General features: G+C 40.1%; 5 protein-coding genes across 5 annotated transcripts; 2 read left to right on the top strand and 3 right to left on the bottom strand.

The window, feature by feature from the left end:
* Nucleotides 1–191: 191 nt before the first annotated feature.
* On the bottom strand, nucleotides 192–1,529 carry LOC133730453 (uncharacterized). The gene has a single exon (XM_062158039.1). It carries the CDS (start codon nucleotides 1,527–1,529, stop codon nucleotides 192–194), a length of 1,338 nt encoding a protein of 445 aa, XP_062014023.1.
* A 693-nt stretch (nucleotides 1,530–2,222) lies between these two features.
* LOC133733327 (protein GAMETOPHYTE DEFECTIVE 1-like) lies at nucleotides 2,223–5,788 on the bottom strand. Its single transcript, XM_062160971.1, has 6 exons — nucleotides 5,302–5,788; nucleotides 5,125–5,202; nucleotides 4,971–5,051; nucleotides 4,471–4,625; nucleotides 3,060–4,387; nucleotides 2,223–2,544 (listed from the first exon to the last, which is right to left on the bottom strand). The coding sequence occupies exons 1-6, from the start codon at nucleotides 5,695–5,697 to the stop codon at nucleotides 2,423–2,425; spliced, it is 2,160 nt and encodes a 719-aa protein (XP_062016955.1). The 5' UTR covers nucleotides 5,698–5,788; the 3' UTR covers nucleotides 2,223–2,422.
* Nucleotides 5,789–9,325: 3,537 nt separating this feature from the next.
* On the top strand, nucleotides 9,326–10,420 carry LOC133730452 (uncharacterized). Its single transcript, XM_062158037.1, has 2 exons — nucleotides 9,326–9,508; nucleotides 9,650–10,420. The coding sequence occupies exons 1-2, from the start codon at nucleotides 9,326–9,328 to the stop codon at nucleotides 10,418–10,420; spliced, it is 954 nt and encodes a 317-aa protein (XP_062014021.1).
* Nucleotides 10,421–19,033: 8,613 nt separating this feature from the next.
* On the top strand, nucleotides 19,034–19,836 carry LOC133731525 (histone H4). Its single transcript, XM_062158889.1, has 2 exons — nucleotides 19,034–19,167; nucleotides 19,277–19,836. Exon 2 carries the CDS (start codon nucleotides 19,294–19,296, stop codon nucleotides 19,603–19,605), a length of 312 nt encoding a protein of 103 aa, XP_062014873.1. The 5' UTR covers nucleotides 19,034–19,167; nucleotides 19,277–19,293; the 3' UTR covers nucleotides 19,606–19,836.
* Nucleotides 19,837–19,984: 148 nt separating this feature from the next.
* Nucleotides 19,985–25,582, bottom strand: LOC133731524 (calcium-transporting ATPase 4, endoplasmic reticulum-type-like). The gene is made up of 9 exons (XM_062158888.1): nucleotides 25,438–25,582; nucleotides 23,925–25,357; nucleotides 23,580–23,652; nucleotides 23,375–23,496; nucleotides 22,419–22,700; nucleotides 21,909–22,286; nucleotides 21,343–21,452; nucleotides 20,943–21,171; nucleotides 19,985–20,808 (listed from the first exon to the last, which is right to left on the bottom strand). The coding sequence occupies exons 2-9, from the start codon at nucleotides 25,314–25,316 to the stop codon at nucleotides 20,227–20,229; spliced, it is 3,168 nt and encodes a 1,055-aa protein (XP_062014872.1). The 5' UTR covers nucleotides 25,317–25,357; nucleotides 25,438–25,582; the 3' UTR covers nucleotides 19,985–20,226.
* Between the last annotated feature and the right edge of the window lie 400 nt (nucleotides 25,583–25,982).

Below are 25,982 nucleotides of genomic sequence, written 5' to 3'. Positions count from 1 at the left end.
CCAATGCTTGGTTTTGCACTTATGTAATATTAGATTGATGAAATGAAAATTTATTTTAATAATACCAACAGGAAATGAAAAGCTAAATGAAACCACACAAACATAATTGAAAACATAAAAACTAAAGTAGAAACCACACAAACATAATTAAAAACATAAAAACTAATAGAAAACACACACAAATAGCAGATCTAGATACTCCTATTGCCTTGAAATTCCCAAAAGTGTTGAATGAGGTCTTCCTGAAGGTTGGAGTGACTTTGGTCAGATCTAATTTGTTGGTAGCGGTCCATGAATCCGTTCATATGATGAGCATCTCTACCAACAGGATCAAAGTCTCTACCGGTTGATCCCTCCCATACCTCAGCAATCCTGGGCCTCATATTGTTAGCTTCCTCATCATCGGACTCCAACTCATCATCGCTGTCTTCAGGTCGTTCATTTTCGACAATCATGTTGTGTAATATAATACACGTTAACATAATGTATCGAAGGTCCTCTTTATGCCACCCACGAGCAGCTCCTCTAACAATACCAAACCTTGACTGTAATATACCAAAACATCTCTCTACATCTTTCTGATACCCCTCTTGAGCCTTTGCAAACTCGATTTCCTTGGGGCGTGTAGGATTTCGAACAGTTTTCAAGAAAGTCGCCCATCGAGGATAAATACCGTCGGCGAGATAGTACCCTAGACTGTGAGCTCTGTTGTTAACTTGGAATTGGATCAGAGGTGCTCTACCGGTGGTAAGCTCATCAAACAACGGAGACTTTGCTAAGACGTTCAGGTGGTTGCATGCCCCGGACATTCCAAAGAATGTGTGCCAAATCCAGGTGTCGTAAGATGCGACTGCTTCCAGGATGATAGTGGGGATCTGTTTCCTACCACTATATTCTCCAGCCCAACCTGTCGGACAATTTTTCCATTGCCAATGCATACAGTCGATGCTCCCAATCATTCCTGGAAAACCTCTCCTCTCAGCTTTGGCAAGAAGTCGTCTGAGGTCCGCTGCAGTAGGAGCGCGGAGGTATTCTGCTGAGTAAAGATCAACAATTCCTCGTGTAAAGTGCTGAAGGGCTGCGACGGAGGTGGATTTCGCCATCCGACAATACTCAGCACATTGATCTGCCCCTGCACCGTAAGCAAGCATTCGCAAGGCAGCTGTCATCTTCTGCTCCGGAAGCAGTCCGACTTTGCCTGTAGCATCTGACCTTTGCACAAAGTAACGATCATACTGGCAAAGGTCAGCAGATATACGCTTGAAGAGATTGAGACTCATCTTGTAACGTGTTCGGAACACCGGATCTTTGAACACTGGCCGGTCGACAAAGTAGTCGGCCAACATACCTTTGCCCCTTTCTTCTCTAAGTCGTTCCTCATTTGGTGCACGACCCGGATGAGAACCGCGCCCTCGGTGTTGGTTTCCAGATTCTTCTGCAACTGCAGCGATGACAATGGCGTTGGTGGCCATCATCTCTTCATCATCTTCATCCTGAGACCGTCGAATTTGATCCCACAAATTGTTCATTGCAACGAGGGAAATTTAGGAAATATGTAATGGTAGAGAAGTAGAAAGGGTGAAGGTTTGTTAAGCTCGAATGGTATGTGTATGTAGTGAGCATATCATGTCTATTTATTGAATTTTTTCACACATAAAAGTGTCGGTGAGTTATCACTCACTCATTTCAAAATTTTTGTCGGTGGTGTGCATGTGATAAAAGGGTCGGTGGATTTTAAAATATTTTCACACTTTTCAAAAAACTTGTCGGTGGTGTCGGTGGACAAAATTGTCGGTGGAGTTAAAAAAAATTTCACACTCATGATAAAAGTGTCGGTGGAGTTTTAAATATTTTCACACTTTTCAAAAACTTTGTCGGTAGTGTATATGTGATAAAAGTGTCGGTGGAGTTAAAAAAAAAAAAAAAAGTGTCGGTGGACATATAATTTGTCTACCAAAAAAATTTTCTTTGATTGCATTTTCAAATTATTTATCAATACTATTTATTTACATCATACATTTCTCATTTTACAAAAACAAATTAATAAAATATTCGATAAACAGTAACTGACTGGTGACCCTGACCCAACGGGTGGAAGCAAAGATCCAGTGGCAGTGAATAGTGTCCTGCCCTGGTGACCCAACGGGTGAACTTGCTCTAATGTTTGCCCCAAAGTTAGAAGGGACAAACTAAATTTAGTCCAAATAGAATTGTATAGAAGATTGAATACAATCATGGACAAAATTGCTATTAAGATCAAAATTTGAGACTAGACCATCAGTAAGGGCCCTTGGGGCCGATGACAAATTTACATCCATTACACGTGAATGGATACCAAATAATCAAGAAAGATAAATATGAAACAAACTTTGCTCACCTACTTCAACAATCAATAATATTAATATTGGAAATCATTGCATAGTTATGCCATCTTATGTCTCCTTTTACTTTTCCGAGCCTTCTTAAAAGGTGTAGCATGCAGCAACCGCTTGAGAGGAAGAAATGTCACCTGATGAGGTTTCTTCCTTTTTGCCTTGGATTTCCCTGCAGCCAATAAACATATAAGCAATGGATCATGGATAAGAAAATTTTCAAACAGGTACAAAGCTGTAAATTGGAGGAAGATGTAATTTTTTTATAACAATTACTGAGAATTAACTGTGGAAAAAATGTCGACATTTGATATTCAGTTAAAGGGACCGAATCGACTTGAAGAATCATTAAAAAAGAAAAGAATAATAATTAAATTTGTTTTTAGACATAAAAACAACAAAACAATCTATACTCAGGAACACATTCTGTGAAGGAAAAACAATAAACAACAAAGCAGTTGCATGTGCCTTGAGGCCAATCTAACCACCATGAAGGACCCAGAGCATGCAACAGTTACATGGTTCCCAAGTCCATGGGTTATGTGTGTATATATTACTACTTTCTAAAAGGATAGTCTATCTCACAGGTCAGACTGCATAACAAAAAAACCCATTTCTACAAAGAATATCACAATACAAAAGAAACGGAAGATGATCTGAAAACACACATAAGAAAAGAAGTCATACCTGATTCAGACTGAACCAAGGCTGGATAGCTCAATTCAACATCAGCTTTCCCATGTTCTTGCTCATCCATTATTACCTCTGCTGTCTCATGATTTGCAACTGAATAATCATCAGTTGCTGTCATCTCATCACTAGAATCCAGAACAGAAACCTGATTTGCAAGTACAACTACATCATCTCCAGGTTCCTTCAATTCATCCACTTCCGAAATACTTTTATACAATGCTGAATCCAGAGGCAAAGATTTTTTTTCTTTACCTGTTAGAACTTCATCCACTAAATCACTTTGTATATCATTATTTTTAATACTATCAGCCTCTTCATTATGAGGACCGGGAATATCACTGTCCTGATAATTAGTGGGAACTTGAACTTCAGAATCAGGATTACAAGCAACACTCAACCCAATGTCTATTGCATGATATGTTAAATTAACCTGAGATGGCACAACATTCAATTCGCAATTAGTCATACTCTTCTGTGATAGAACATTAAGAATTTCTGTAGTAACCCCATCTATTCCATCCGGATTCTTTGTTTCCGCTCCAGTGGTCGTAGGAGCTTCAATTTCCATAGCATCTTTAAAAGTTTTGGCAGTCACAGACTTCAGTGATTGCACATCATGAATTTCTTTTGTAATCCCCATTGATTCAGTTGAATTCATTGGTTCTGCTCCAGTGGTTGTAGGAACTTCAATTTCCATAACATCATTAACAGCATTTGCTATCACAGACTTCTGTGATTGCACATCATGAATATCTGTGGCAATCCCATCTGTTTCATCTGGACTATTTGGTTCTGCTCTAGTGGTTATCGAAGGATCTTCAATTGGAATAACATTGTTAACAGCTTTGGCAGTATCACTAGATGAATATAATTTCTGAGGATTTTCGCTTTTGAACCTTTGCTGCTCCAACATAGTATCACATAAAACAGATTGTTCTTGTACTCCATCAGTTGCAACTGATTGCACATTTAACTGGGGAGCAGAAACGATGTTTTTCTGAGTAGCCAATGGTTGTGACACAACCACATTAGTTCCAGATATAAGATCGTTAACTTGAAATCCAAGTGATGGCATGCTGTCAATAACCGAAGCAAAATCAATGGCTTTGACCATTTTGGTTGCTTTAGTAATGGAGTTACTGAAAGCCTTTGCCAAATCATCTAAAAGCAAATCACCTTCACCACTAGAGATGGGATCCCAATTAAAAGAGTCACTAGACGAAGGTTTGTTCCCATCACTTTCTTGACCTGATGGTAGTTCTTCAACTCTAATGGCTTCCTTATAATAGTGTTTTTTTCTCACTGCATTAGATATAAGAGTCCTGCAAGACATTCATTCAAGAAACTTAGGGAGGAACAAATTTCCAGATCAACAGCACTATGACATTTATGGAAGCTGTCATACCTACAATTTCTTGAAATAGCCGCCTTAGCTTGTTCCATGGAGAGACCGAGCAATGACATTAAGTTTGCAACATCATATGGCCCTCTAAATTCATTCGCAGTTGGGGCAGCACTAGAGATAATTATATTCCTTCCTCGAGTCCAATCTACCAATAACTGAAGAGCAAGGCAGATATTATTTGTAGATAAAACTAACAAATACAAACTAATACTCAACAACTATGCTATACTAAACATGTTTCCTGGCCATATATCACACCTACATGGGCATCCCAGCAGTAATTTTTTTTTATCGTGATGCAACAGATGACCCTAAAACATATCGTACTATATAGTTGGAAGTAAAATCACCCCACATTCTCAGTTTCCATCAAAGCAAGTAACAAAAACAAAAGTAGAGTAATATTGGCAAGAATATCAATCAATCCAAAGTTTTAGTACACTTCCGATTCAGTGGTGCCTATTGCTTTGACAATTCCAACTAACTTCACAAACACTCACCTTAGCATTGGTTATAATTTGCCTTCTAGTTTGAACATCGGCAATAAGCCCTGCATATGTGATCTCAAAATACACCTTCCGCTGCATATCCAACACTCTTATCACTTCACCTAACCAAAAAAAATTGAATGAATAAAGAAAACGGAATTCGAACCTCAATGGCAGCTTTAACCAGAGGCTGCTTCAATCGAAATGGTAACTTCTCCGAAAAATCAATCGCGATTATATCTACCTACACCAAAGCAATAACAATTCTTCCTCAATTTTCCGAGCAAACCAAACTGAACTGAACACAAATGCAAAGGAATCAAAGGCAGTGTAAAGCAGGAACCTCCAATTTCTCACAGGCCTGATCGAAAGCGGACTGGTTCATGGGCTTGACAGCCACCAGATCGTAGGTCTTCAAAATGGGGTTGCCGGAATTGAGGGCCTGAGCCTGGGCAGGGGTTTCGGCGCAGACGGTGAGGCGCGTGTACTGGCGGAAAGGGGTGGCGCGTGGGACGCCGAGGAGGTCGCGGTGGAAGCCGACGGAGGAGGTGAGGTGAGGAGAGTGTTTGAGGAGGGGGATGGAGCAACGGTCGCGATCGGACATGACGCCCTTGATCGTACGGTTGTAGGCGACGCCGGAGTAGCCGAGCTCGAGGGCCTTGGTCACGAGCTTTGCGCGGGTTGAGCGGTCCGGCGGCGGGAGGTCGGTGTGGGGTACGCTCAGGTCGAAGAAGCCCATGGCTGGAGAAATGGGGAGAAGCGAGAAATTCGGAGTTTGATTTAGAGATTTGATTTTCAGGGGTTTATGGAGGTTTAGGGTTTACGGGATGAAGAGCAGGTAGCAGCGCTCCAAACATCTCCAAGGCCCAACTTAAGTTGTATATATTTAGTAAGTCTGATGATAAGCCTAAGCCTCGGTCCTGAGGAGGCCCGGCAAAGAATAAGAAGATCATGAACACTGGCCCAACTTTGTTATATTTTCTAAGTTTGTTATATGGTAAATCGGTGATTTGATTATTGGAATTTGAAATAAAAATTTTCTCATAATTTACTTCAAAAGAGTTTGTGTGATTTGGTGATGAAAAAAATAAAATATAGATGTTAGCCCCATAAACAAAGAAGAGATAATTGAATATTGTTCTCCAAAGAGAGATATAAACCTTAAATGTTTGATTAAGAAACAAAGAGAAGTTTATGTGCTTTGGAGAAACGATATATCATACAATAGGAAAAATGCAATGGGATTGAAAGAACTTCACAATATCTCGACATATGTAGTGTTTGCCAAGGATTGGACGAGGTCTCACAACTCTCTTAGTTTGCAATGTGTTGGCTAGAGTTGCCAATCACTCGATTGTTTGTTTCTATTGCTTGACTTTGCGAACAATCGTAATTCTTATATAGTGGATTATAGCGAGGATTACGGTTAGATTATGCAAATTCAATTAAAATTGTATTCATTATTGAGATTTTTTTTAATTACATTTAATTAATTGTACCAAAATAGCTAGATATGATTTCATCATATTAAATGTGTGAATGTGATGGTTATTGACCATGTAACTGATCATTCGTTTTCTTTTAATGCAATCAATCCCAATTCATATAGGTCCTGTTTGGATGGCAGAAAAACATGGTATGGAATGAGAATTTATTTCATTTTCCATTCAGTTGTGCCGTTTGGTTGTAATTAGAGATTGGAAAGGAAATAAAAAATGAGATCTGACTGGAAATTGACTACCTCATAAAACCTGAATAGAATTACTTAGTCATGGGTGGTATTCTATTTCCATTTCCCACCGTCAAAGACAAAATTATATTAATTATCCCTGTAAAAAATTTATATTCCTCATCAATATTCCTTATAAGTTGATGTCATATCTATACTTTAATTAGTAAAAGGGCATTATTGAAAATTATAATTTTATATTTCCTTCTTATGACTTACCAACACTATAATAAGAATGAAAAATTAATTCCAGAATTTAATTTCCAGTAATGTTCCAAACACTCACATGAAAATACCAAAACATATTTCATTCTATATCAATCTGAAAAGAAAAATAAATTCTTTTCCTATTTTGACATTCTTGCTAACCAAACAGGACCATATAGTAAATACACTAAGAATTACTGTTACACTGTGCAAATGCAATTATAATCGTATCCGCTATTGAGATATTTTATCAAATTACATGCAGTTAAAAATTGAACAAAAGTTTATTCAAAAAAAGCAGAACAAAAGTGGCTAGATACGATTTCTTCGATCATATTGAATTTGTGAAGGCATATCATTATTGACCACTTGACCATTCTTCCTTTTATTCTATTGCTTGACTTAAGCATAGACTCCTAATTCATACATTGTAAATCATAGCGAGATTCTCCTTAACCTTGAAAATAATTATCATCATATCCACTATTGAGATACTTTTCCAATTATAATCGTATCCGTTATTGAGATATTTTATCAAATCGCTTTTAAGAATTGGAAAAAAGTGGTTAAATACAATTTCTTCATATTTAATTTTTGAATGCGTATTTTTTTTTTTTTTTTTATCAAAAGAGGTCAGGCCATTATATAGATTCAGCAAGCAGTACAAAAACGAAACTCCCCTAAGGGGTCGACAGAAAGAATCGTTCCTCAGAGTACCCTGAGACTCCTATTCTACACAAGAACAAGAACCCAATATACCCCCAGTACACCCACCTTTTGGACAGTTCTAGCGCTTTTATTCCAAACAAAGACCAGTAGCTTCCGAAGCAGGATAAAAAACCCTCAAAAACTAAGGTCTTTGCGACCTAACAAAATTTAAATGTGCCCCAGAAGAGGGACCGTAGCCTCCTCTTCCATTTCTCCTATCTTGTCCCCTCCATCAACTTCAGGAGAAGTAGTCTCCGTAGGCAAACAATCCGTAGACTAACCTTGGGAATCAATATGGCTCTTCCATTTGCGTTGTTTCCTCTCTTGTAGCTCCAGCTCCAAAACCCTAGCAGCCTTAGGTTTATTCTTACTCCCACAAGGGCGTCCCAATTTCTTCTTCCTAGGAGAAATGATAATCTTGCCATTTTTATGCTGCAACATTAGAGTCATGTTCTCATCCACCTTAAGAGCAGGATGAGCCGGTGACAACAGACGCTTACCTACCATAATCAGATCAACACTCGCTCTTCGTTTTGTCCCCACCAGAGCCAAACAAGACGATCCCACATTCGACTCCGGGTTCAGAATTGCTTTCGTCACCTTAGTGAAACCCGACATTGGCACCACTTTGGTCAAAGAGCAGTTCGGAACCAAAGTCTTCCAATTCTTGATCCATTCTACGTCCCCATGATCTATCATACCGTGCGACGTACCAATAACATCTTCACCCTGTTTAGGTCTAGACGACCTATCCTCTCCTAATGACGCATGGGCTACCACCCCTCCAGGAATCCTAGAACCCGGCCCATCAACACCAGAGTCCACTTGCTGCAGCACCATCTCCATTCCCATTCCAGATACATCAGAAGGCAGCTGCTGTTCTTTTGTTAGATCACTAGCATCTCCCGGAGACAGATCACCCATAGCCAACGACAATCTTGCCATAGCTGCTGCCAGCGGCCCTTGTTGAAACTCCGTTTTCTCAGCCACCAGGAATCCATCGCAGCCCGATTCACTATGCTCAAATAGACCACACTCACGACAAAAGCCCTTCACTTTCTCATAAACCAGTGAGATCTCAGGTTACACTGTAGGCGAGAACTCGAAAAGCATTCAGATACGGACCCGACGCCAAACATCCATCACCAGCCGGATCCTTTATTCCTCCTCCTTCCATCGGAGTGCTGACTGATCAAATCTAATGACCTGGCCAATCACAGACCCTATCAGGGTTAGGGCTTCTTTGTTACAAAGGGCTACTGGCAGTCCCTTCACCACCACCCAAGTCTCCAACTTCCACAGCGGGATAGTCTCCACCGAACCAATCCCATCATAGTCTCCAAGCAACAATATCGTATTCCTGTAAAACCATAGCTCGCCACGTATAGCCCTATTGCGATCAACTTCGTGATCAAACTGAAAAAGAAAATGATCTCCGGCATCCTGGACTGAGAGACCGGATTTCACACGCCAGATCGAAGTTATAGTCCCTTTGAAACCAAGGAATCGAGTCTTGTTCCCGAGTAGGCGCCCAACCATCTACCAGTGAGTATCCTGCAGCGCCGCCGCTCCCGCCGCTCCCAGCGTGACCCTTGCAGAGTCGGAGGGTTATGAGCAGCCATAGCCCTAATCTGCACCATTGAGATCATGGACAAGTTGCAGAGTGTGGTCGAAGAAAAAAATTCTCCGAAAACCCTAACAGAGCGTGCGGCTAGGTTAAGAAATGCAATGTTCTTGGGGAGAATTTACACCTTCTCTGGAAGATGTTTGCAATATTATGAGAATCCCGATCGTTGGGGACGGTAATCCCTTCAAGATAGAGCTGGATAGGGAGCAGAAGAAGAAGCTACAGGTTCTGGAAAAGGGTGCTTATGATTCCAAAGAAGTGTTCCTTTTTTGCAATTGGGTAAGAAACTTTTGGGGCTCAATGGGTGGAGGCAAGTTGAAGCATGGTGCAGCTTTTGATTCTGGCTGTTGGGTGGAAGCTATGTTTGCTTACTAGTTGAGCAGGTTTATTTTTGCGGATTTTCCCTATGAGAATGTGTAGCAGCGAGTCTTCCCATTGGCCATTATGCTAGCAGCTGGTACTTGTTTCCCGCTTGCTCCTCTCTTCCTTAGTCACCTATACAGGAAGCTTGATCAGATTTCAAAGGATGATAAAGAAGGTGCGGGGCAGTATGGCATTGATTCTTTAGTATCTAGCTTCTTCCTTCAACTGTTCGTATGGGAGAGATTCAAAGGTTTGGCCGTGGAACCTGTAACCCCTAAGTCCCTTCACCAGCTTGAGGGGGGCAAAAGAGATTTCAATCTAGTAGGGTTCCCATTGTGCTGCAGATGGTTCAGAAGAAAAGTCAAGAAGGGTGCATTTAGGCCTGCTATCCTGGATGACATCGGACAATTCAATTTCAGGCCGTATTTTACTGCTCACGGCTTCCAGACATTTCCTTTCTTTTATCCAGAGGGTAACTCATCACTGTTCTTAGGATCCGTCGAGCTGCTTCTAGCCACTAATGCGCAGACCATAATAGCATATGGTGATTTCTTTGACCTTGCAATCGAGATATATTCCCCTCATAGAGTTAAGAGGCAATTTGGAATCGATCAGGATGTGCCATCGCATCTATCTTACGATGGACATCTCCGGAATTGCATCATGGATTTCACTCGGACATATGGTATTTCATGCAGTGGTATACTTTTTGATAGTCTCAGGAAAAAGGACAGTGTCAGCTCCCCTACATTAACATTCTTGAGATTTTGGGAGCTACAGCGGTGCGAGTTCAGGAGGTTTATTAAGACCGGTGGTACTAGGTTGTGATAACACTGTCATCAAACATGGAATCTAGTATGGCATGGAATTCTTCATTGCCGCAAGGAATGGCTGGATAGGTTTTTCGCTTTCTTTTATAAGAAGACTTATCTTCGATTGCGAGGGTTTGGTGTGCATCCTTTTTGTCAGACCGTCAGCTCTTCTATGCCTTTACAGACATGCACGTCTTCTTTGCTGCATCCATCAGTCCAGAAAATTGGCCAATACCAATATTTTCCAGATAGACTCTGTATTCTGGTAGCATGTTGCTGACACAAATTTCTACAAGAGATTGCTCTCCTTTTTCATCATAGCAATCAAGGGCCAAGTCGCGAAACCTGCGAACAAAGTCAACAAGGTTCTCGCTTGTCCTTTGACGAGTGTAGTTGAGTTGATTAATGGTAACTCTTTCTTCATGCTCGAAATACTTCTTGCAGAATCTACTTGCCAACTCTTCCCAAGTTCGAACAGAGCCTGGAGCAAGTGTAGTGTACCATGTATAGGCACGATCAATGAATGTTTTTGAGAACTCATGAAGCCTGAGAATATGGTCCCCTGCATGAGGTCCAAGTGCATCGATGAAACAACTAATGTGCTCTTTGGGGCTTCCCTTTCTCCTATCAAAGAGGACAAAAGTTGGTGTTTCGTACCCCTTGGGGTAAGGCAGGGAAGTTAAGCTTGCTGGATAAGGGGGTTGAGGGACATACTTCCAATCATCATTTGTGCGCTGTAACTCCCTTTCTAGCATGGCAACTACATCCTCCTGTGTAACAAAAGACGGTCCTTTCTGCTCGGACCCTTTGGCCGCTAACTCTTCTTGCGAAACTTTCTCCCTTGTGTCATTTTGCTCAGTGATCGGTTTCGGTGCAGGGACTGGATTCTTCAATTCTTTCACGGCTTGTATGAGTTCTTTCTGCGTGTCTCCAAACTTGGTGAGAACACGAACAAGTTCCACCATGGTTAGTTCTTCTGTCACCTCTTCTTGTTCTTCTTGCTGCTGCCCCTCATGATCTTGCTGGGATTGGGGTCTTGCAGCAGACTCACTGATCGCTTCTTGAGAGTGTGTGCTCTTGTTTTTCCTGCTTGTGTGGGATGGAGCCATGATTTGAATCACAACCTAGTCCCTAGCAGAGTCGCCAAAATGTGAGGGTTCTTTTAAATTAAGCAAGACTAGGCCAAAATTAACTCAGTAACTTGATGTTAATGAGAGAATTTTGTGCATGATTCAGATATTGAGTGAGGCTTGACAACATAAGGACGGTGTAGGAGCTAGAAACACACTGCGGTGAGAGAATTTAGGGATTTTTGAATTCCGGTTTTTGGAAGATGAGTTTGAAGGGGGGTTTTGGGAGAAAAAGAGCTAAGAGCTGGGTTTTGTTCTTAGAGGCTTGGAAGCTTGAAGGGTTGGAGGCTTTTTAATGTTTCTAAGCTTTCTGGGTTGTTGCTCGATGATGATTTCAGTTCCAAATCTCTCCTTTTATAGGCTCAATTGGAGGGATGTTATGGTGGCTTAGAGCCTTTAGTTTTCTGGGTAAAATACTTCTCCTTTAGCTCGTACAGGATTTCTGCCTTAAAATCTGGGAAATGAGGCACTTGAGAGATGAAGTCTTGGGAAAAGGAGAAGATCATTGTAGCCGTGGATGGAGGTTGCAGCAGAAACAGCTGCGGTGGCACAAAACCTGGAACGAGGTTGACGGGGAAGTTTGGGAGTTGTGAGCTCATCATTTAAGGGGGAAGGGGATATCCATCTACCAGTCGGAAAGTTTCCTCCTTGTCAATTGACAGGAGGGATCTATATTTCTCCTGGATCTTTGGGTTGAGTAGTGTATTTAGCAGCTGCGAGGAAAGGAAATGAGGCTAGAAGAAAGATGGGGAAGGCCAGGACTATCTTATTTCCTTTGGGTTTGGGCTTTGAGTTTTGAGAGAAAAAGGTTGGCTCAAATCTCATATTCACTAATTCGTTATTGATTTAAGTTATCGGGCTTGGATCTCAGGCCCAAGACCGAGACCACTGACGACTCTAAATCAATAGACTAGAGTTATGTGTTCCCGTAACCTTCCACATCATACCCACTTTTGCAAGCCCCAAAGATGCGTGGATGTGGCTTGGGTCCACATCTAGGGTGCGTTTGCTTGGCGAGTTAAAGTCGAGGGATGGATATAAAATTCTATAATTTTACAGAATTTTATCCAAATTGCGTGTTTATGCTAGTTTATGTTGTGACGACATATTAATTCATCGTGTGATTTTTCGAGTATCAACAACCGCTGAGATTGGACCGTTTTGAGTGATAAATAACTGACTTCACATATGAACAGCTGAGATTGCATGTTTGTTGTATGTGGACTTGCACCGCCGTGTATACAAGAATTTTTGTGGGTACCATTATTATGCTTGATAAGTCAAATCCCATGGACAGAATTGATAAAACCAGTTTTAAACAAGAGGACATTCAACTTTGCTGTATCTTTTATCTTCCAAGGGTGCGCCAACTTATAGAGTTTTCGACACTTAAGTGTGCAGTGGCTCTTTAGGCCAACTGCTTTAAGATAAAAGGCAATTAGTCATCTAGGCTATAGTAGTTGTGCATGCATTGCATCTCCAAGAGCTTCTTGTGCCATTAAGTAACAAAAGCAACGTCTAGCGTACAAAGTTGGCAATTCTATGGTCCCATGAACTGCATACCAAAACCAAGAAAGGACTTAAGACGTCCACCTAGAAGTAAGGTGATAAAGTAGTAATCAATCCTTTCTTGACAACTTACACTAGACAGATAGTATAACATGTCTAAACCATTGTGTAACTATATAAGCTGTCACATACCAAAACCATTATCTAATCCTATATACTATCTATATGGCATATATATATATATATAAAGTAGTAATCAGACAGTCTGTGAGACCAGCTAGCAATATAGAGGGCGTTATCTTTTTAATTGTAGGAGGTTAGGCCATCTCGATCCAGTAAGAGGACAAAATTGGGCATTTTAGCCTCTTTTATTTTTCCATCAACAAGTGCACTCAAAATTTTGGTCTCTACGATGAAATTTCTAATCCACAAACCCTTACACACATCTTCATAGATAGCTATTACTTTGCCCTCCATTGTGGAAGTAGCTATTAAAGACTGTTTCATTGTCTTCCAAGTTACTACTTCACTTGCAAGCATGTATACATAACCACAAGTGGAATTCATAGATGTAGTATAATTTCCTGCAAAATCAAAATCTGTAAATCCAACTAGTTCAAGCATTTTCACATGTTTATACGCAAGCATGTTGCCAAAAGGTTCTTTGTAGATACCTTAATACCTTCTTACCAGCTATCCAATGCTCATGTCCAAGGTTTGACTAAAATTTGGACAACATTCCAACTGCAAACGACAAGACTGGTCTGGTACAAACTTGTGCATACATCAAACTACCTACTAATCTAGCATATGGTATTGTTTCCATTTTAGTTTTCTCAACATTGGTTTTGAGACATAGATGTTTTGTCAACTTATCCCCTTTAGACATTGGAACCTCACCATTAGCACACATTTCCATTCCAAATCTTCATAGAGAATCTGTTTTTTACTTCATACTTTCATAGAGAAATATGAAATTTTAATTTTATTTGCAATCAAGTCTGGGGGATACATACACAAGGAAGACGCGATAAGCATTTATCTCTATATGAGTTTGAATAACTTTCTTTGAGTCTTGACTCAATAGACATAGGAACTCAATATAATGACTTGTTGGGTTACATTATAGAGAAGGGACGTTTTAGTTTTTTAACTTTTGTTAATTGCATAAATATGTTCTTTGTTAATAGCCAAAAAGATGAGGTTACATTGAGTTCCTATAATAAAGTTAAGAGTTATTATCACAAATGGTACCTGAACTATACCTCAATTTTATTGATGGTACCTGAACTTCAATTTTGATCACAACCAGTACCCGAACTTTTCGATTTCATTTTAAATGGTACCTAGAGCCACCTCCGGTCACTATTCCGACTAAAAACGGCAAGGGAGGCGATCATAGTGATGATTTTTGATGATTTCAAGGGTTGCGATCATATATAGTGATGATTTTTTGGTAATAGACTTTCCTTGAACTTGTTTTTTTGTTTTTTATTTTTTTAGATTTGGGTTTTTTGGCCGGAATAGTGACCGAAGGTGGCCTTAGGTACCATTTAAAATGAAATCGAAAAGTTCGGGTACTGGTTGTGATCAAAATTGAAGTTCAGGTACCATCGATAAAATAGAGGAAAAGTTCAGGTACCATTTGTGATAATAACCCTAAAGTTAACATCTGTTCTTTGTGATATGTTAATGTAACCTCTAATAGGTTTATTATAGGTTACATTGTAAATAGGTTTAGTATAGGTTACATTAATAAAGGTTCTTTTTAAATGTTCTCTGTTCTTTGTTCTTAGAGTCTTGGCTCCACATATCACAATTCTATTATAAACGTACAATTTTAGAGAGGTTACATTGTAAATAGGTTTATTATAGGTTAGTTTAGACTATGTAATAGTTTCATTAAAAAATATTAGGGCTGGGATTGGGCCCGGCCCGTGTAAAATTTATAGAGCCCGGACCCGGACCGAAATTTTCGGGCCGGGCCTAAATAACATTTTTTCAGTTTTGGGACCAAGTTGGGCCCGGACCGTTTTTTTCGGGCCGGGTTTTCGGGTTTTTTGGGCCCAAAAGGCTTAAAAAAAAAATTAAAAAAAAAAATAGCCAGATCTGAGAACAGATCTGCTCCAAACCCAAATTCCTCCGCCCCCCAAAGCCGCCTAACCACCACCATCCAAATTCCAAAGTCGGGTTTATCCGTATTGATCAGCAATTAGTATACAAAATAATCAGTTTATTGCTTGATGTGAACAAGGGTTCTTAGACTAAGTGAAAAAACCGGAGCAAGAAGAGAGATGGATGAAACCAGTTGAAAAGGAATCTCAACATATGCAGAGAGAAGGTGGCAGACCAAGTGAAAAAACCAGCCAAGAACCATTCAATTACAAAGGGAGGGAGCGTGAGAGGGGTACTGGGTCTCTAATGATCTACAATTGATCTGATGGAGAATGAGGACTAGGAAGAGAAGGGAAAAGAAAAAGAAAAGAGAAAGGAGGCGTATGGGAAAAGAAGAAGAAGAAGATAAGAAGAGAGAAGAAAGAAATAAAAAAAGGGGGAGAAAGGGAACAAGAAGAGATAGGATTCTCTTGAACGAAGAGAAAGAAGAGAAAGAAGAGGAGAATGTCAGAACGGAGTAGAAAGAAGAGAGAAAAGAATAAAATAGTTGTAACAAAAAAAAAAAAGATAAAATAATCTATGCAATTATACATGATTCGGGCCTTCGGGCTTTTTTTTTCTTCTACATCTAAGGCCCGAGCCCGGCCCGTTATATAATGATTTCGGGCCGGGTTTTATAAAACTGACAAAAAAATTTTAAGGGCCCGGACCGTTCGGGCTGGTTCCGGGCTAAAATCCCAGCCCTAAAAAATATAATTTTATAAATGCAATTAATGTGATTTGTTTTTTGAATAAAGGGCTGGTGCGGCTGCCCTCAAACCTCGATTAATGAAACTGTCTAATACAAGGGGGGGACATTGAGCTTAAACCCCTGATTACAATAAGCATCTAGAATATTTTATGAAATAATATCAGAAATCTCTACAGAAGACTTGTATTCTAACAAGCACCAACTAGCAAAGAGTGCACAAATAGCGACTCCATTTGTTTATTTTAACCGAAATTTCCACCGAAATCGAAACTTTCTCTGAAATTTAAATCTTTAGGCAAGAGTGAGACAAGGTAGTTAGTTTGGTTATAATAATTCTCGTAAGGGAAAATTTCGCAAACAGTACATCAAGTAAAGGCCACTAATAATTCTTATACATAAAGTTCCAAACCAATCATTTCGGTACACGAAATCTGAAACTCGACCCACTATCAGTACACGACGTCAATGACACCGTTAATTTGACACCAAAATGTCTATTATGCCCTCTGTTTTTTTTTTCTCTTCTTTTTTTTTCCTTCGTTTTTATCTCTTTCTTCTTCGTTCTTCCAGCTCCACGAAACCCACCTCTGTTCTTCATGTGAGAAGAAGCCCGAGCTCACCCACTTCGAAACCCACCTCTGTTCTTTAGTTTTCCTTTCTTTCTTTCTGATTTTTCTTCATCTATTCGATTCCTCCTTCCTCAGATCCCTCTCTCTCTCTTTCTTGCTGTGGATCCGGAAGAAGGAAGAAGAAAGAGATAAAAACGAAGGAAAAAAAAAAGAACAGAAAAAAAAATTATTAAAAAAAAAAAACTAAGAGCATAATAGACATTTTGGTGTCAAATTAACGGCGTCATTGACGTCGTGTACTCATAGTGGGTCGAGTTTTAGATTTCGTGTACCGAAATGATTGGTTTGGAACTTTATGTATAAGAATTATTAGTGACCTTTACTTGGTGTACTGTTTATGAAATTTTCCCTTCTCCTAAATTAGGATTCACTCTTATAAACTTCTTACAAAATGACAAAATTTTAGGATACCTAAAAAAACATAGAATATCGATTGTAGAATGAAAACTGTTTTCACTTCTTTTTTTGAAATATATGTTACTATTATATGTAATCTATAATGGTTCATAGATTTTGAAGAATTTGTTCATCCCTATAAAGCAAGTTTTTAAAATATTTTAGATGTCGAGCCTAGTAGCAAAATACGGCGTTAAACTGATTGATTGAATGTAAGAGGTATAAATTATCCTTTTGAAAGCAAGTGTGTTTGTTTGATTTACATTTTTAATTAAGCATCGGTATTTCTTAGCTTGTTATTTAGTTTACATTTTAATTTGCGCATTCGTATTTCTTAGCTTTTTTATTGAGTAATTTCAGTTAGTATTTAAAAAGTAATTTTGATAGTGTTATTCTCTGTATGATGAAATTAGAGAAATATTAATATAAATCTCGGTTGTCTCAGAGTTATAAGAAGATAAAATAGGTAAAGAATTCTCCATTTGAGTTATGTGAGAAAGTTTCACAGTTGAATGATGTTGAGAAGTAGTGGAAGAGAGAAAGAACGTGACGAAAAAAGAAAATTAAGCATCTTCACTATGATATTGCATATAACCCAAAATCAAATGATAATATTATGTGAATCATATCTTTACATCACACTTTATAAGGAAAACCACATTATTTAATAAAACACTTTGATAAGGTTTATATATCACATGAGGCGGGCCATGAGTTGTCACATAAGGTGAATAAGTGGGTGCAAGACAGTGAAAATCAAAAGTAATTAAGAGAATGGTACTAACAATTGCTATTATTTACTAAGGCGATATTACTCTTTTCATCTTACCTTTTATTATTATTATTATTGCACTCGGGTTAACCGTAACCTCTTTTTGGGAGGTAATAGTGAATGCACTTAGTTATATGCAGGCTGAGCATCTCCAACAATGATACTTATATTCATAGCTAAAAGTAGCTAAAAGTAAAATATAACTAGTTAACTATTGAGTTATATTCCAGCAGAATACCTAAATCTCAAGTTAAATTTAGGTTTTAGTTAAATTTTCTCTCATCCTAGCTAAATATAGCTAGAGAATTTGGCAAAAGTTAAATTTAACTTTTGTTTAGGTATTCTGCTGGAGTAGAATTTTAGCCTAAAATTAGCTAAATATTAAATTTATTTTGAAATAAGTAGTCTGTTGGAGATGCCCTCCGTAGACTACCATAGTAGCAGAATGGCTACATTGTGTGAACATAGTTAGGCCACCCTCAACATGCCTTGATTCAACAAGAAATTTTACAACAATTTGATCATCCTCCCCCTTTTTTTTTTTTTTTTTTTTCCTCTAACGCACAAAATTATGAGACATTTATTCCAGAAGAGAGAGTACAAAATACCCGAAAGGCCTAGCACAATGCATCATAGAGCTGGACGGTATTTTGAGACCAAAGCATAATTATCCCATCTATCTTCTTTTATTGAGATCGTGACATGCTATTTTAGCGATCATATTTATTCCATTCATCTCATGAACGAGTAACTATTGGTATTTTCCCTCGCCTTCAACTAATTGGCAACAAATGACTAGACTTGATACACTCGTAGCACAAAAATGTTCTTATCACTTAAATTGAGCCTCAACGTCAATCTCGTCACAATTAAATCTTTATATAGCTTTAATAAGCTAAAAGTTAAAATATTTGTAATTCAACCACTTTTATTCCAAACTAACTAGTTGGTAATTCTTAACTTTAGCTCCAAAAAAATTACTTGGGAAATGATGGTAATTGATTAAAGAAAAATCATTAATGAAAAAATTCCATTTCTTTTGAGAAAAAAGAATGAAAAAAGTATATATTTGGTTGTGGGCTTCTGCTAATTGGGAATTGGGTTCAGGTCGTTGCCCAATTGTAAACCGACTCCCGGCTACTTTCCAAAAAACAGCGCCAATTTGCCCCCCCCGCACTTTTTTCACTCCAAAAATCAAACCAAAAGAAACACAAAAACAAAGCAAAACCCACCACTCACTCATCCACGTCACCGATCCGCACCACTCCCTTCCTCCACCTGAACCGTCAGATCAAACCCATCCACGGTCCACAACCCTCGTCTCAACCATCACACGGATCGACCCCCATTTCCCAAACCCACACCTCCTCCTATAAATACCCCCTCTATAATTCCAATCACTCCCATCCATTCGCAAAAGCAACCAATCTGTCTCCTACTCTTAAGCAAATCCAATTTCTGGTTCGCTCTCTTTCTCTATCCCCAATTTCATTTCAATTAGGGTTTCGAATTTTCAAATTCCACATCGATTTCGTCTCTCTAACTCTTCGATTTCGTGTTTTGATTTCAGATTTGAGCTGAGCAACGATGTCCGGCCGCGGCAAGGGAGGCAAGGGTTTGGGCAAAGGAGGAGCCAAGCGTCACAGGAAGGTCCTCCGCGATAACATCCAGGGCATCACCAAGCCCGCCATTCGCCGTCTGGCTCGCCGTGGCGGCGTCAAGCGTATCTCCGGCCTGATCTACGAGGAGACACGTGGCGTGCTCAAGATCTTTCTCGAGAACGTCATCCGTGACGCCGTCACTTACACTGAGCACGCTCGGAGGAAGACCGTCACCGCCATGGATGTCGTCTATGCTTTGAAGAGGCAGGGTAGGACCCTTTACGGGTTCGGGGGTTAGGGTTTCTGGGGATCAAAGTCTTGCCGTCAAGAATAGATTAAGCAGTGCTGTTGGTTGGTAATGGAAGAAGTAGTGGTATTAGGGTTTAGGTTTCTATGGTCTTCTATTTTGTAATTAGTAGTCTGGTTTGGGCTTCTGGGAATCTGAATGGGTTTCTGCTAGTTTGTAATTTGCAATTCCTTCTCTGAATTGCGGTTTCTGAAGAAATTGAAAAGCCTGTTCCTTTTGTTATCTATAAAGACTCCCATCTTCAATTTCTTCAATATTTCTAATTCAATTAAATTTATCCATTGGATAAATTGTCTCTTCCAATTTGTAATTTCAATTCGGGGTAGCCGTATTCTAGCAATTGGCAAATATCACTTCTGCAAATGTTAAATGCCCAAGTTAAATGTATGGTGCTATTTCTGAAATCAAATTGATTTGAGAAAGAGTAGAATACAAAATTTTAAATGCTAATGAATATGGTAACAATGTTGTGAGGAATGGAGTCTGTTTTTGGTTTAGCATAGTGGGGACTAAAATGCGCTATTGTTCTATTAGTCTAACTGGTTGTTTGAGGCCAAAACCAATCCCTAGGCTTTCTGAACTTAGGTCATCAAATTACAGATGCTTGCCTGCTCAGTCTGTTTTGCGCTTGGATTTCTCTACAGCGGAATCTGGCAACTTAGTTGTACATCTTCCCACAAACTTCAGCACCTCATCAATTAAGACAACTGGAAAAGCAACTGCCAACACCAAGAGCCATTCATTCAGGCTGAGGGGGACAATGCCGAACACTTGAGCAAGGAATGGCACGTAGAGAATCAAAAAGTGCAAGCCGAAGGAGACAGACATGGCAAGAAGGAGCCATGGATTAACCCAGGGTGGCATTGTCAGAAGGCTACCGTCCTCAGACAGGGCATTGAGGGAGTTGAACATCTCAATGGCAACCAACACTGAGAGGGAGAGAGTTGAGGCTTTAATCTTGCCCGAATGGAAATACTCACATGGATCTGTGTCAAAAGTGAACACCTGAGTTCCAGCTGCAAAGTTGGATGCTGAAAACCCCTCCCAAGAAGTGCACTTGTGCCAGTTTGCAAGTTGATGGTAGGTCACAAGACTATGGCCATCTCCACTCAGGTCAATGCCCAAAAATGAGGAATGGGTGTACCAGATAATGAACACCCCAACTGTTGCAACACCGACATAGACTCCAATCACCTGCAAAAGATCCAAAAGGATGTAGCAGTATCTGATGAGAAAGTTGGAGTAGAATTCACAATGAATTATAAAGTAGAACAAGACAACAGTTAGCTGAAATGTTTTTGATGGGGAAATATTAGTAGTTCTTGTACCAGATAACGAAATAAGATCCACACACTGATCAATGAGTCGTTGCTTCTTCTAGGGGGCTTCTCCATTATATCTTTGTCCGGAGGATTGAATCCTAGAGCTGTTGCTGGGGGTCCATCAGTAACCAGGTTGACCCACAGAAGCTGAACTGGAATCATGCCTTCTGGAATTCCCAGGGCAGCTGTCAGAAAAATGGAGGCAACTTCGCCAATGTTTGATGAAATCATGTACCTGCATTTCAGAAAGGGGATTAGAGAAGACAGTAGTAACTGCAGTTTCTGTGAATCAAGGAATACTAACTTAATGCCAGCTCAAATAAGATTGGACAGGAATAGCTACATTTATTATTGAAAAACAAGTCTCTTCTTATTGGAGGGCATCTTAGATAGAGATGAATCAAACCTGATAAAAGCTTTCATGTTGTTGTAAATAGATCTGCCTTCTCCAACAGCAGAAACTATGGTGCTAAAATTGTCATCTGCTAATACCATATCAGAGGCCTCTTTTGCAACCTGTAACAAGTGGGCCAGGCATGACGGGAAGATTAAGTAGCATTATAACATATGAAAGTTGAGGATTCTATGAGAAGGTAATTATAAAGAACTTGTAGTAAGCACATAAGGAAACAAGATGTGGAACAGTCCACTAAAATGGCTTTCAAATAACAATCATGACCACTTCACAAGTAAGGTGTTGAAGGGTGTCAGACGATTGTAACCAGGCAGAGGTGGCAGAAGGATCTTTTATACTCGGGAATTGTGAAATATCAAATTATCTTATATTATTGTTAAATTAACTACTGGAAAGCTGTTGAATAACTCTTGCTTAGTCATCAATTTGTGATGAACATAATACAATGTGTGTGAAAATACAAACTAGAAGGACTCCCATGATCATGTAAATATTCAACAAACTGGACTAATCGGAAATGAAAAAGGAAAAAGAGAGACCAAACATCAACCATATACCTCTGTCCCAGCAATGCCCATGGCAATCCCAATGTCAGCCAACTTCAAGGCAGGTGCATCATTCACTCCATCACCAGTCATAGCAACCACTTCACCATCTTCCTTTAGCAGCCTCACTATCTCTTGTTTATGCCTTGGTTCAGCTCTAGAAAACAAAAGGCCTCCACGTTGTCTCAAATGATTTTTCTGATCATGGTGATGTATGAATTCTTTCCCTGTTAAGCTTCTCGAACTGATATTTTCAGAAGGTCCAAATACACCTATTTCGCGGCAAATAGCTTCAGCTGTATTCTTGTTATCTCCCGTAATAACCATAACATGGATTCCAGCAGTTTTGCAGTCCTCAATTGCTTGACGGACCTCTTTTCGTGGAGGATCCTTTAACAATTTACAATTGTACGTTGTCAGAAGTCAGAACATTCACAAATTTTAGCAGCGAGAAAGATATGGAAAGGAAACGACAAAATGTAACAGATTAGTGAAAAAAGACAAAAGACAGGAACAACTCACCCTTAGACCAACAAAGCCAACAAAAACAAGTTTACTCTCAATTGAAGAGTAGTTGGAAGGATCAAGTAAAAGCTGATGAGCTGGATGGTCTTCATCACCATTATACCCTGCGAACTCTGGCAGGTCCTCCTTGTATGCAAACCCCAAACAGCGCAATGCACTACTAGACATTTCATGAAGGCTGCCTAAGATAAGATCTTTGAAATTTTGGTCCAATTCTGCAATGGAGCCGTCAATCAACTGAATGGATGAGCTTCGCTCCAATACATTTTCAACTGCACCCTACAAATGTTTAATAGCGAGTGGGATTTGGTCAATACTACTCAATAGTAATACATGTTCCATTAAAAACAATGAGATTGGTAGAGGTACTCAACATCAATCACAAATAACATGTGCTAAATCTCAAACAGGCAATATCATAAACCTAGAAAGGAAGGCAGAGCACAAAATACAGATAAAACTAATTTTGTGGTGAAACAGCACATCTAGGTGGATAAAGATGAGTGCAACATGCTCATCGAAATTGTTAATTATCTAGAAAAGTGGCAGGGACTAGGGAAGAGAATATATTATTTCTGCATGTATTTATACAATAGTAGAGTGTATGTAAAGTTCAGAGCAAAAACAGTTGAAACCGAAGATTTTGCTTCATAGGATGTAGCAGAGGAACCAGAAAATTACAAACGCTTTTCTAGAAAAAGAAAAGAAGACACAAAAAAGAAATGATTGCATTGGGGCTAATAATTAGAAATCAGCAATAAGTGGATTCTATCCTTCTATAAGTAAGGAATAAGAATAAAATAAAATTTTCTCGGATCAATTGGTGCACCATTGCAACTGTCAATATAAGAGAAAATTTTCCTTGTGTAAGTTCAATAATTTCCTATTAAGTGCAGAGTCAATGAAAAAGTCAATAACTGTCATCAATAGATTTGCATTATATAGCAACATACCTTGACATAAAGAGAGTTCTTTCCGGTGCCAGTATTCACAATTACACCCATGGATTTGCGGTCACGGTCAAACTCAAGTGTTGCAATCCGGCGATCAACTTCCTTCCAAAGTGTAGAACAACCTGTGATAATGATATGAGAAAAGAAAACTTTAGTCCGAAGGAAAATTATGAAACAAGAGATGATTTAAGAGTCGGTTACTTACGCAGTATATCCTTCGAACCTGAATTGAAACAAGTATTGAGTGATTCAGGAACTCCCATCTTCTCAACCAGAACCTGAAACAAAGACCAGAAAGTCAAGCATCAGCAAAAAGAACACATACACTTGTTCAGCAACTTCAGGATGATAGTGGTTAACTAATTGGAAGCAATCTGACAATAATATCCTGCAGTACTCGGGGCACTTTCATATAGGGATTTTGCCAGCACCGGTAAAGAACACAGGTATTGATAAGTGATAAAGGTGGTATTTGTGTCTTTTTGTGTAAATCTATGCAAAATTCCAAAGAATAAAAAACAGAAATATACATAAAAGAATGTCATTTCACCTTCAAGGCTGCCTCTGTGGGCATTCCACTGGCAACATAATGACTCCCGGACAATTCAACACCAGCATCATTACACAGAGCAGAGATCTTCGCAATCATTTGAACATTGGTATCCATATGACCAGCCGGCGGCCAGTCGGGTATTTTCCCATCAGAAGGGTTGTATGTGGTTCCCTCAACATCAAAGGCTCGAAGAGTACCAGGCCTAGTACCAATAGCCACAAGCTTCGACACAGCCATCTGATTAGTAGTCAGCGTACCGGTCTTATCAGAACAAATCACAGTAGTACAACCTAGAGTCTCCACACTCGGCAGCTTCCTAACAAGTGCATTCTTCTGAGCCATCTTTCTCGTCCCAAGCGCCAAACAGGTGGTGATCACTGCAGGCAAGCCTTCTGGAATCGCCGCCACGGCCAATGCCACAGCAATCTTGAAGTAATACGTACACCTCTCGAACGAAAATTCGAAATTCGTCGGCCACCCATCAACCATTTCCCAGCTGAGAAAGTACTTGAGATTGATCAACCAAACCAAAGCACAAATGACACCAATTATAGCAGTCAAAATCTCCCCAAACTCATTCAGCTTCTTCTTCAATGGAGTATCTTCCTCACTCTGTGAAGCCTCCTGAATCTGAGAATGCACCTGCCCTATCTCCGTCTTCATCCCAATCTGAGTCACCAAACACATGCAATTCCCGTTCACCACCGTCGTTCCCGCGAAAACCATACACTTCTTCCCCTGAATGTCCGAATTCTCCGCCACCGCCTTCGCCGTCTTGCTAACCGCCTCACTCTCTCCGGTCAACGACCCTTGCTCGATCCTCACCGTCGAGCTCACCAAACTCAAAACCCTCATATCCGCCGGAACCTTATCGCCGACTCTCAGCTCCACAATATCTCCCGGAACGAGCTCCTTCGCCGCCAAATTCGGCACCTTCTTCCCGTCCCTCACCACCGCCGCCTGCTCCGACTGAATCTCCTTCAACGCCTCCAGCGCCTTCTCGGCGTTGCTCTCCTGCCAGATTCCGACGATCGCATTCACGATCAGGATCAGAAAGATCACCAACGGCTCCACGAACGCCGTGATGTCCATCTCGCCGGTCTCCTCGCCTTCGTACCATGCGAGAACGAAGGAGATAACCGCCGCGAACAACAGAACCCTGACGAGCGTGTCGCTGAGCTGATCCATCAGGAGCTTCAGGATCGACTGGCCCTCGTGCTTCTCCAGTTCGTTCCATCCGTACACCGCCCGGCGCTTCTCGACTTCCTCCGACGACAGCCCCGAGTCGCGGCTGACCTTGAACTCGTCCTCGCATTCCTTGACGTCTTTCGACCACGCCGGAAACGACTCCGTTTTGGTGGCCGCAGACTTCTCATCAGTTTCTCCCATTTGGATGATTGAATCGTCCGACTAGTTCAGTGTTTCATTACCTGCAATTTGGAGTGACTGAGAAAAATGATCCAGGAAAATTAACCAGAGAGGGAGAGAGAGAGAGAGAGAGAAGTATTACCAGAATTCACGTGCGAGAAGAAGCAGATTCGATTTCTGGTTGGATTGATTTGCAGAAAGGTGATTGATTGGATTTTGCTATTTTGTTTGATTTGTCAACTTTGTTTTGTGATGAACTGTGGAGAGAGCGATTCAAGGGGGGTGGGGTGGTGGGATAGAGAGAGAATGTTCAGAACCGGTGAAAGTAACGAGAAGCTGTTGAGGACGCGCCACGTAGGCAGATGATGTGAAAAACTGAAAAGCCCGAAGATGGTGGGCCACGAACAAAGTGATTCTGTGCTTTTTGGGTTTCCCTTGTGGTTTCCTTGGTACGGACCATTGTATATTCTTTTTTGGATATTTCTTTCTTATTTTTTAAGAACCGGGGAGGGGCCCCATCGGCTCAACCCGGCAACCAAATGGCGGTCGCCGTCGTATGAACATTCAACGACGTCTTCGTCGTTCGCCTTTTAGTGGCGTTCGACCTGTGTCGACCATTTACTTTGTGTCGCTGTAATTGGATTTATTCTTGGTAAGCCTTTGAGATTTACCGGAGGTTTGATGGTG

This window comes from Rosa rugosa, chromosome 2 (assembly GCF_958449725.1).
Source record: "Rosa rugosa chromosome 2, drRosRugo1.1, whole genome shotgun sequence".
NCBI lineage: Eukaryota > Viridiplantae > Streptophyta > Magnoliopsida > Rosales > Rosaceae > Rosa > Rosa rugosa.
The sequence above is the reverse complement of the archived record's forward strand: the minus strand, read 5'-3'. Positions and strand labels throughout refer to the sequence as shown.